Source organism: Botrytis deweyae (assembly GCF_014898535.1).
Source record: "Botrytis deweyae strain B1 chromosome Unknown BDEW_009, whole genome shotgun sequence".
Lineage (NCBI taxonomy): Eukaryota > Fungi > Ascomycota > Leotiomycetes > Helotiales > Sclerotiniaceae > Botrytis > Botrytis deweyae.
The window spans coordinates 1,443,892-1,455,645 of record NW_024066216.1 but is presented as its reverse complement, the minus strand read 5'-3'; the positions used below and the strand labels follow the sequence as shown (position 1 = coordinate 1,455,645).

The window sequence follows — 11,754 nt, the reverse complement described above, 5'->3', positions numbered from 1 at the left end:
ATGGCACAAGTGTCTTCTACAGTCATTCCAATGAACAACCTTGGAAATAGTGTCCCGACGACCTCTGCAGCCGTGAAGAAAAACTCAAGACCTCCAACTGCAAGTCTGGGAGTTGGAAATCTTACAGTTGCTTCTTTACCACAAGGACAACCACAACCGCAAACACCTGTGACTTCGAGGAGCACCACAGGTAGCAGCCATACAAATGCGATTATTCAAATCAAGGACCCAATAATCTTGGGCAGCAAAGTGTATAAATCCAAGGTCATCCATCACCTCCGCAATCGACAGTATATCAATTTGCTCCACCATGCGGATGCACAGCCAACGTCTCCTGTCAACAGCATGCACCCGTCTCAAATACCAATCCCATTGTTAATTGTGTGAAATTTCTTGCTTTCTGGGACTGCGTGCCTGTTGGAACTATTGCTGCTGCTGTTTCTTTCATCATTGGTACTGTCGTTTCATATCTTACTATGAAACTGGCCATTTGGACTGCTACTAAAGACTACATCGAACATTGTCAGGCAGATGAGGTATATCCCCTTCACTCATCTCATAGATGAGGTGTATCTGTGCTAATACATCTTCAGGAGGTACAACGTGCGACTGTTCAATGTGTGAAAGCAGCTGGTCAAGTCCTTCCTCCTCCTCCTTTCTTCCAGTACGACCCCAAAAACGATACCCTTGTTCGTCGAACATTGGGTGGAAAACTACTAGGGTCCACGAAGTCCAATATCTACGACAGTAGTTATGTTTGGGCATGTGCGCTACTGGGCCATGCGTTTTGTTGGTTGGTTCTATCTGCGATATGCTATTTTGCATGGAAATTACCTGATATTCGATACAATCCAAGACGACCTGACAGAGATTTCATATGTAGACCCCCATATAGCTATAAGTCCGAGTACCACGAGCCCATGCAAGGTACAACTTCAGCAATAATCAATAACGAGGGTAACAACACAACGTATATGAGACGCCGAGGTCACAATCGCCATAACTCAAATTCAATGTTCCCTTTACTCGAAGAGAATGCAATGTATAGCATAGAAAGAGATGAAAACCTTACACGAAAATCATTGGCAATTCGATTTCACAAGCATCGTTTGGACCCGTCTTGGAAGGCAGATGACATAAGGAGGCTGCCCTACACGGTGCATACGCATATTACATTTAGTAAGATCAGGAATGGCCATCAGCGCTCATCAAGGAAACAAATTCAAATTCATAAATTAATGCATCTCAACATCAGAAATCTTCTGGGACTTTATGGATTGGAGATTTCTGTTCGTACTAAGAATGCAAAACGTATCTCATTGATTGACATGCTATTTATTTCTCCCCTCAAGGATATTCTCATATCTTTTCCGTGGGAAACCGGCACTATCAGAAGCATCGTCGAGAAACTAGTGAGGGATGAGGATGCTGAAAGATTTGTGAAGTTCTACGAGGGAAATGGACCAAAACTTCAGAAAGTTATCAAAAAAGCTATCTTTTCTGGTCTCGATACTCTCAGATTTACTGGAGTTGATAGTGAAGGCAAGCTTCTCGCTTTGGTTCATATTCAAGACAGCCTGTATCTTGCTGAATTCACTCTAGGTACTTACAGCTGGGGTGACATACTGCAAGACACAGAAGAAACATTTACTGTAGCTGTCATCACAGATACAAATCCTCATTGCGACTGGAGGGAAAGCGATATGCAAATAACGCCAACAATAGTGAACAATTACCACCTAATGTATTGAGCTAATCCTCTTGAACCTTTCATTGGGCCTGATAGCAAGAGTCACCTGAAACTCCTAAAATCATTCTCCGAAGAAGGGAGAGCTCGTGCGTTGACCGCCAAATGGACTAGAAATCAACAACGAAGGGATCATTTTGATATGTTCCAAGATCGAAACGCAATCTTCGTGGAATTTCTGAATAATAACCGCCAAGATGATGACAGTCAATTCAAGACCACGTATATATCTGGCGACGATCAAGATATTTTGAAAGTCCGGAGAGCAAAAAGGATGAATGAAGCTCGGAAGTCAATAATCTGAAAGGCGATGATAAAATCCATGCCCAGATTATCCTCATATCTTTCAGTCAGTATAGAGACCATTGAGCTTTGAAGACATGCTATCACCAGTTGTACGACTTAAGCTTAATCTGTTCGACCATCATTTTTACACACGCACTGCCTCCCAAGAACAAATCAAAAATCAAAGTTCCACATAAAAAAAGAGATACAAGAATCGGGTAATTCCGACTCAAGTTGAGAAACCCCGAGAGCATTCAATGGCCGAAACCATGGATCGAATAAGAACTCTGTAAACCCAGGGTTTCTTCCGTGGGCGCTGTTCGACTTCGAGATCTTATTCTACAGAAGCGAAACTAAGGAAGCATGACCACACCGTCTCAAGATTAATCAAGTATGTTAGATCGCTCAAGAGGGGCTACCCGTCCACATGGACACACGAGGTGAAGGAGAGATAAATCCCGCATGCCAACACCAACGGATGTGCGATTAAGCCGCAGTGATATTACCACTACGCCATACAGCAACCTCGCAATTTTGTTGCTTGCGAGGTATTCAATTATAAATAGGCGAAGTCGGTACGGTAAGAGATGTTTGCTTTGATTGTCTTGAGTTTGTTCAGTTTGGCGAGGTGGTCGAAAGTGAGATATTCGCTTGTTTATTTTCGAGACCAACAAGCTTGCGACTTGTGGAATATATTTTGGTGGGAAACGAGTGAAACATCGGACGAGAGTGAAGTCTGGAATTTGAAGCATCTGGTGATAGTGAATGACTTGAATGAAGGTCGCGAGTTTGCGACAATCCGTGCGGCGACCATGTTCACATGTTATCTTTATAGGTGAATCATTTTGTGATTGATGAAAGAACCCGAGAGGTATAGAAGCACAACATTATGATCTTCAATATCCGGAAGGGCTGTCAATACTGAAATAGATAGAATATCATTAGAAGAATACCGCGCGAACATGTGCAGTGGGGCATATCTAGGAGCAATACCTCGAAGGAGACAAACGGCGTGCACTCGCACACGCATTAACATATATTCCATTGCCATGGCCCTGAGATTTAGGATAAACCATTCTTGGTGCTACTACAATATGTATTAAAAATCCGTTCCGTAACCTCGAATCTTGAAGTCTTTAATACCACGAATGCACAATCAAAGAATATTCAGGATCCGATTGAAGCAATAGAAACATTTAACAAGAAATACAAGAAGTGTTAAAGGATTCAAAACAAAACCGCTAAACGAATGGGATACAAGAAGTATAAATATCGTGGTAAAGTTCCTAGTCTCTCTCTCTCGTTTCTAGTATTTTCTACACAATCCCCAACCAAGAAAAAATAACCCCTAAATTTCCTTCCCACTACGAAAGCTGAATATCGAACTATAATACCTACGCTTTAATCTAAACCCAAAGCCAAAGTCAAAGAATCAGAAGTATTACAATCCAGTATATTCCTAATAAGAATAAGAATACTCCAAAAGAACACCGACTTCATGAGCATCCAAGTACCTAGCGAGCTAGGTGTACACCCCTCGGCTAAGCTCTGGACCCATTTTTTTAGATTGAATATTTAGGGAGCCAGGTAACTTGTCTTATATGAGCAATCAATTATCTTGATCGTTATTCGAGATTATCAAGCTAATTAATTACTCCTCTAGTTCTAGAGATGATCTTGCAGCATAACAATAGACAAATCTAGCTACTCTAGCTACTCTCGCTACTTCTCACTCCCCGGGCCGATCCAGTATTTTCTTAACATCACCAAATACATCACCGAATACATCAACACCTCATCTCAAAGCCACTCACTCCAACTCCGCTCTCAAAAAAGAAAACAGCTTGATTACGGAGGTAACTATTCTGCAAACTTCTCATTCTCCTATTCAGCTCCCTCTCATATACCCAAGTTCTACTCCTCCCATGGCTTATTCTCTCAATCCCCTAATCTTCACCACTTTAAACCTCACCCCTCTCCCCTCTCCCCTTTCTACCTATCTACCTATCACTTATTCAACACTTATCCATTCCCAACCATACATCTCTATCTCCCATAACCACAATCTCACTCAATCCCCTACTTCCTTTTGAGAAACCTTCATCTTAATCTCAATCTCAATCTCAATCTCAATCTCAATCTCAATCACCATCTCAATCACCATCTTCCCCATCCATCCCTATTTCTATCAACCCTATCAACCCCCTTCCTTCAAACCCCAGACATATCCAAACAACGCAATGAATATTTTCATCACCCAGAAGCATTAAATATTCAATACATTGAATCAATCAAAGACTTTGTCTCAGCAGAAATTGGATAATATGATCCCAACTACGTGTAAACATCACCATCGTTGGTGCGTTAAAGACATGATACGCCAATTGAAAGTCATTTGAATGTGGTGAGATATTCGCTCGACCGTGAAGTTTATTTCTAGATATACTTAAAAGAAAATCAACCTTGATACTAATTATTTGAACGGAAGAAGTAGTTATCTTGAAACTCTATAATTATGTTCCAATCTTTTATCTTCCTTTATGATTGATAATGGATCTAATCATGCTCTAGCATTCCCACTTTCCTCGAATTCCGTACGATATCCATGCAAGACAAACCATCGCTAATTCATATTCCAAATTTTCCTGTTCTTATTCCTCCTCTCATTCTCTGCTTCTCCCTTGCAGATATATGCATAAATCCCACCTTCACCTTTTTAATAATCCCCTCCAAAATTCATTGGAACCAACTCCACTTTTCCACCCCGCCTAGCACCTACTCCCCCATCCTCGCCGCCTGCAACCCCTCTAATCATCAATAAACCCAATCTACCCCTCAATTTTCCCCTATTCCCAGTCACCAAACTCTCTGAACCATCCGTACTATCCGTTCCAACTCTTCTCGCTCTCGCATGGAAATGATTTGCCATTGCCGTTTGACCATGCTTACGAATTCTATTTGCATTACCGAAAGAAGTAGGATTTGGACTTGAGAATGATTCGTCGGAACTTTCTTGTTCGATCTCAACGGCCTCATCATTGTCCTCCCCTTGACTGCTATGAACCGATCTACATGCAACGTGAGTCGAGCCCAGTTTTTCATCATCTGCTGAGTTGAAGACCTGGCCCTCATTTTCATCCTCAGTCTTATCATCATCCTTCTTCTCTTCTCCGTTTTTAGGGTTCTCTTTGGACGATCCGAGTGTCTGCCCCTCTATTCCAGAGTTTGAACACGTCAACACAGAACCAGAATCAATCTCACTAGCTACACTTTCGAGATCACCCGTAGCCACAACAGCTTTATTTGGGCCCCTGTTTTCAAAGCCAGATCGAGATTCGCATCTCTCCTTAAGTTTGCGAGCATTTAAATAGGCCAGTGAAGAAGCCACATCAATATCATCAGCCACAATAGTCTTTGCCATCTTTTGTAAACTCCTGTTTCGATGTCCAGAACCAGATCTTCTATCAGTTCCGACTCCAAGCAATATACTAACTGGAGACCTAGCTCTCAGAGTGTTTTCAGATGCGGTATCAGAATCCACAGATCTGGTATCGTTAGGGCTAGAAATAATAGAAACAGGTCCAGCGAGAGAAGGCTCTGGATCGTTCCTTGCCGGCTCAGGTAGTTTGAAAAGTCCAAATGGAATTGAAGCTGAGCTACGAGCTCTTCGAAGTGCCTTTCGAACTGTGCTCCTATATGGGACTTCCTCTGAGTTTGCCTCTTCGGTGCTGTGCTCTGCACTGTGATCCAATGAAAACTTTCCTCTCAAGGATTGTTTTGATACCGAATGGATAAGTGGTCTGAGTTTTCGTTTTATTCGGTTGAGGGTTGGAAAGCGGGGAATCTCCGAATCGCTTCCTTCACTCATAGGGAAGGAGAAAATTGTACCGGAAGTATCTTCTTGTCTTGATGCACGTTTAGATGTATTTGTAGATGATTTTTGAAGAAACCGATCACCATTTTGTATTGATGAAGAGTGGTTGTTACCAGAAGTTGTAGACCTAGTTGACACGAAACGTGAAGTATTTTGTGCTGGAATAGGCTCTGATCCTCTGCGTCGGGAGCTGAATAGAGATTTTGTGGCAGACCACGTTGGTTTCCATCTCTCCTCGGTTTGCTTGAAACTAGTGATGGCTCCGGTACGCAATAGATTTTCTTCTGCACCAGAGCCACCACGCAAGCTGACTTTTCTTCGACTGTGAGCATCAGCCTCAGGATTATCGATAAGATACTCATGAGTGAAATCAGAATCGCTATTTGGTAAGTTATAACATGAGGGTGCGGAGGCAAGATCCCGCAGTTCAATCTCATCAATAATGATAGATTCATGACCTTCTTCACACTTTTTGATGGTTATTTTAGTAAGAGTATTCAAAGGCGTGGTAGAAGTAGCAGGCGAATCAATCCTTTCCGCAGCTTGAGGCATAAGAGGTCTAACAGTAGAATCGCTGATAGCAGAATGACTTCGGGAAATTCTGTTGCTCCTGCTTCGATCGTCAGCTCCATCCCCAATTCGCAGAGCTCCTGGCCACACAGGAGCTGCTTGCATCGTTGCGCCAGGATTGGTGCGACGGTTGGATTTTATATAGCGCCCAATGTTATCCGTGCAACAGCAGAAACTCATTAAAATCATAAAGCACACGCATACAGCTATTATATACATAAGCTGGTATGGGGTGACTGCAAGGCGTCCGAACTGTGGAAAATTCGAATGTACATTCGTAGATGGTTCGCTTTGAACGTTTGTAGGTGTAGGTTTTGTGACGGCTAGTTGAATGTTCGACGGTTCTCTGTACAATAGAGAGGTTATGAGTGTCTGAATAGGTTCTAAGGTAGAAGTTTTCGTGGTTGTTATGGCTGGTAAAGCGAGCCAACTACTCCTTGTACTCGTAGAAATCGATGTTATCAAAGTGTTTTGCACAAGCTCGCGACTTGCCACGATAGTAGATGTAACGAACTCCGGAGCTATTCCTATTGGATCTTGTAAAAATCGAAGAATAGCCATGTTGTCTTTGTTTATTGTTTGGAACGGTGCGTGTCAAGGCGTCGCAGTCAATAAAACGATATATTTAGGTATGCCTCTGTAAGTTAAATTGATAATGCAATGTCTAGTTGTAGATTTGTGATTGTGTAACAATGCGCAGGATTGAGAAATATCAGTATCCAAATGTGCGGGTTTGTGAGGCAACGAGAGAGAGAATGGAAAAGAGGTGTAATAGTTTTAACTAATGGTTGATAATACAAGAAAGAGCGATCGTGAGCTGAATTGAACTGCCAATGATGAATCTGGAAGCTGCACCTCATCCTCCAACTGACTGCCGCAGCTTTAGCGACACTGCTTTTCTGAATATATCATTTCAGATCTAACGACAAAATTTAAACTTTTCAGCTTAATCCCCTCTTTAAAAGGATTTTCTTAGACTTTCGAACCTAACATTACTTGAGCTTCTTTGGGAGGCGCGATTTCCCAATTTCCCAATTTCCAATCCATGCATCTGCGAGGGTTTGGATCTTGCCAGTGTTTGAATGTCGCTGTTGTTTAGAAGGCGCACGGCGATCTCTAATTATAATGGCGTATAGCAGACAGTTTGCTACTGACATAGTTCTTGGGCTTGCTGTAAATACACCACTTCTCTGCCATGGCCAATTAACTATTAGGCTAGCGCCGGGAAACCAAATACAACCATCATTCAGATCTCAGATCTTGCCAAAAGAGGGCAAGAAAAAAACAAAAGACCTGGATTCAAATCGCTGAAAATTTAAAAAGGAGGAAAGCGTGTTCAAGATGAGGCATCTTTTGAGTTGGTTAAGAAAAGGGGAAGCCTCCGCAGTTCTCGCTTACAAGATCCATGACTTTAAGAAGTGGACTGGCAAGGTCAGATAACAAGCATCTATAGGCCATTTCAAGACCATTGAGATGCAATGAGCTATTCAAAAAGGCGAACTTTCAATCCCCATGTTCTCCTGACACATATCATGTGTGAAGAGCAGTTGTAGTAGACAGACCTAGTGGCTGAGCTAGCTTGGGTGGATCTTTCCCCCTTTGTCAACAATTCCGTGAAATCAGTGCTGTTGATCAAATCAAATCTATCAATTGTTGTTTCCCAGTTCTGGATCTACTGATTTCTTACAACATTTAAACTATGTTGTCATGCTATTGAAATACAAGACCTATAAGTGGTTGGCTGACAAAGATGCCATCTTGGTCAGTAAAGCTACCCGTAATAAATTTGGCGCGTCGCGACTTTTCCACTTTAGCACGCGTTACCCCAATTCAATCCGTACATGCATAGCAGTGAGGAACATTCTAACTCAAAATTGGGATACAATTTTGAAATAACGACAAAATGATACGTCAAGACCCAAACAGATTCTCCAAGAGACAAAAGCCAGACTATAGGAAAACTCAATTTGCAGAAAAGCCTGCCTACAAAGATCTCAACTACCCGCACCGTTTGAATTTCTACACAATACCTCCTACGGCTGATATAACTCTCGAACAATTTGAGCAATGGGCTATTGATCGCCTGCGAGGTATTTGAGCAACTTAGTCATACCTGCGAATATATAATAACATAAAAAATAGTTCTCGCAGAACTCGAAGCATGTTCATTCAGAAACAGAACCCCTGCCGAGACAGCAGCCCACATGAAGCCCCTTCTCGATAAATATTTACCACTCTCTGCTTCTTCGTCTGGATCTAGCGCACTGCAGGCCGAGAGACAGAAGGATCATTATAGTCATTTTATCCTGCGGCTTGCTTTTGCTTCTACAGAAGACTTGCGAAGACGATTTTCTCGTGTGGAGTCTATGCTATTCCGTTTGCGGTTCCAGGCAGACGATCTAAGAGAACGACAATCGTTTGTGGAGGGTCTCAATCTAGATTGGGAGACGGTGAGTGAGGATGAGAAAAGAGATTATTGGGAGCAATTGAAGGGTGCAGCCGGCAGAGATAAGATGAGGATTGAAGAAGAGAGTTGGTTCAAAGTAGACTGGGAGAGAGTCCCGGAATTAGTAGAGAGTCGGAGAGTATTTTTAAGGTGTGGAAAGGCGTATGTTCATTCCAGGGAACAACTATCAATGGTTGTTGCGGAATTCACAAGCAAGCTGGATAAAGCTTTGGAGGTTTGTTTGATTTTTCTAAATCCTTATTACGAATTATTCTAATTGCTCGCTCAGATCACATCTCGCGCACTTCCTCGGCTTGATGAAGATGATCGACTAACACCAATTCTTACACATCTTTCTCAAAACTTCACCACACCGGATGCGAATTACTCCAGCTCAGCAACTGCAGTCGATGGAGCTGACATATCCGCCCGTAATATCGACGCACTTTCCTCTTCATTCCCTCTCTGCATGCAAAACCTCCATAAATCCCTCCGCCGGGATGCACATCTCAAACATTACGGTCGTCTTCAATACACCCTATTCCTCAAGGGTATCGGCTTGAATCTGGAAGAATGTCTCGTATTCTGGCGCTCCGCCTTCAGTAAAATCACAGATGATGTCTTCAATAAAGAATACAGATACAATGTTCGTCACTCGTATGGTGACGTGGGAGGAGATTCGAATCGCAGAGGCAATGGGTATTCTCCGTTTAGTTGTCAGAAGATATTGACGGAGCATCCTCCGGGACCAGGAGAATCACACGGTTGTCCTTACAGGCATTTTAGTGTGGACAATCTAACTTCATTATTGCGCGCCGTAGGCGTGAACGACCATGAGGTTTTGAGAGGAGTAAAAGAAGATAAAGAGAAGCAGAAGTTCCATCTTGCTTGTAATAGGTATGTAATGCAAGACCGCTTCTTCGAAAGCTGCTAACAGATAATGTCCAGAGTCTTTGAGTACGCACATAAGCAGGAGATTAAGAAAGTGAAAGATGATGGTACATGGGGTGCAGCACAATTAGAAACCATTGTACACCCCAATGAGTACTTTAAACGAAGTTATCTACTCAAGAATATGAGCAAAGCCCCTGCTGTAGGGGAGGATGTCAAAATGGATGGTTAAGTGCTATATGAATTGTATATGACATAGGTTAGTACTGGCGTTACTGGTTGGGAGTAGAGAGTGTCTTCACGTCCTGTATGATAAGATACCGTAATCAAGACACAATGTCCTTTTTTTTCTAGTGAGGCAAGCAATGCATACATCAAGAGTACACCTTCACTTTAAACACACTTCGTTCTTCTGAGTCTTCTCATTCATTTGACACTCGTCTGTTCCTTTTGGATGCACAATGGTCTCAAGAATCTTCCGACGACACTCCGTCATTGCTGCTATTTCCTGATGCTTTTTTCAACCTTTTTGGTCAACCAGACACTGACTTGCTCCGATAGTTTCAAGGAATGGCCAAAAAATCAATCTTCCCCCTCGCTGGTTTCTAGACAATTTGCATTCTAGATATTTCAGTGATCGATATATTTGGCCAAGGATTCGCACCACAAAGTCAGTCATCTCTCGCCATTCACTCTATTCAAGTGCCCCACTCCACATTACGATTTATATCAAACAACAACTTTGCGCTAACACCTTGTCAAGCACTCCCGAGTCACTCACGCACAAATAGTTCACAAAAAAACATTCAGCCACTACCCATTTATCCAAATCTCGAATCAAACAGTCCTCGCCCTTGCAACTACATAAACAATTTCAAGCGAAAATGGCTGCCAATTCACACACAGAGTCTGCTATAAGCCGAGAGGGATTCACACCCTCAGAGGTTCCAATGCTAGCCTTTGGTTTTTGCTTGGGTTCAATTTTGGGATTCATTGCTTGGTACCTCATGTATTTCTACATGCTTAATTTTGCATTCCCTCGAATTGATGGAGTGCAGGCTCAGGAGATTCTCCAGAGAGATCGTAGGAACTCCGGAGTCGATGATTAGGGACGAGATCTGTCGCCGTGGGTGGTGTGGGTCTGTAGAGATTGTGAGAGTACCATCGCGCAATAAGGCATACCTCTTAACGGGGAGGGTGAGGTGATATCGGGTTTTGAGACTTGAGGAAGAGCTGTGGCTTGAGCTGAGTCAGGTCGATCTCCAGCTATGTTGGAAACTCTTTGCACCACAGCACACTTGGCTTCAACAACTCCGAGTTCCAGCACCGAAACACGTCGACAATCAACACATCAACTCAATGAATCATTCTCGCCTCGATTGATACTCTGCGCTTTATGAAATTTCTTCAACGGGTGCTGAGAGAAGAATAGTGGTGCTTGGAGTCAGAAGCCATACGGATTTCCTTCCTTTGCAAGTACGTACGATCCTACAACTTCCAACCTATTTCTCATTAGCTAATTCTATTATTTATCAGACGACAGAAAATGATTCACGCCTACTACCTGTGACGAATGCGGATTGCACACATTCCCGTTTCGGTGGTTAATCTCTTGGGGCGTCGTGTGCTAGATTAACTAAATCCATCTATTTAATTGCAAACGTCGGTTGATCATTTCACTTAAGTTGCCATTACAAAATGTTTTCGTTTCATATCTGATTTTAAAAATGTAAATTCACAAGGAATTCTCACGTTTGTTATTTCCCCATCCGAATCGTCAAGTGCAATTCTGCCCCCAAAAATAGCCGAAAACGGCAATTTCCACATCATTTCCCAATTAGGCCTTTTGTAAACTTTTTCCAAACATCCTTCTTTATTCACTTGTTTACAATAAATGATCCATGATGCTTGTGTTTCTTGCTTTACAATATTTTCAATATT

The 11,754-nt window shown here is 42.4% G+C and overlaps 3 protein-coding genes across 3 annotated transcripts; 2 read left to right on the top strand and 1 right to left on the bottom strand.

The window, feature by feature from the left end:
- Nucleotides 1-1,778, top strand: EAE98_005057 (uncharacterized protein; the record flags this gene model as incomplete). Its single annotated transcript, XM_038952678.1, has 3 exons — nucleotides 1-190; nucleotides 265-536; nucleotides 594-1,778. The coding sequence occupies 3 exons, from the start codon at nucleotides 1-3 to the stop codon at nucleotides 1,749-1,751; spliced, it is 1,620 nt and encodes a 539-aa protein (XP_038811328.1). The 3' UTR covers nucleotides 1,752-1,778.
- Nucleotides 1,779-4,748: 2,970 nt separating this feature from the next.
- Nucleotides 4,749-7,037, bottom strand: EAE98_005056 (uncharacterized protein; the record flags this gene model as incomplete). Its single annotated transcript, XM_038952677.1, has 1 exon — nucleotides 4,749-7,037. The coding sequence occupies one exon, from the start codon at nucleotides 7,035-7,037 to the stop codon at nucleotides 4,749-4,751; it is 2,289 nt and encodes a 762-aa protein (XP_038811327.1).
- Nucleotides 7,038-8,341: 1,304 nt separating this feature from the next.
- EAE98_005055 (uncharacterized protein) lies at nucleotides 8,342-10,168 on the top strand. The gene is made up of 4 exons (XM_038952676.1): nucleotides 8,342-8,566; nucleotides 8,619-9,157; nucleotides 9,212-9,819; nucleotides 9,871-10,168. Exons 1-4 carry the CDS (start codon nucleotides 8,380-8,382, stop codon nucleotides 10,043-10,045), a joined length of 1,509 nt encoding a protein of 502 aa, XP_038811326.1. The 5' UTR covers nucleotides 8,342-8,379; the 3' UTR covers nucleotides 10,046-10,168.
- The last annotated feature ends 1,586 nt before the right edge of the window (nucleotides 10,169-11,754 follow it).

Excerpts from the sequence above, each read along its gene's own strand:
- EAE98_005055 (XM_038952676.1), top strand. The coding sequence starts at position 8,380 with ATGATACGTCAAGACCCAAACAGATTCTCCAAGAGACAAAAGCCAGAC. Across the intron at positions 9,158-9,211 it reads AGCTGGATAAAGCTTTGGAG|ATCACATCTCGCGCACTTCC; the intron begins GTTTGTTTGATT and ends TTGCTCGCTCAG. Across the intron at positions 9,820-9,870 it reads TTCCATCTTGCTTGTAATAG|AGTCTTTGAGTACGCACATA; the intron begins GTATGTAATGCA and ends GATAATGTCCAG.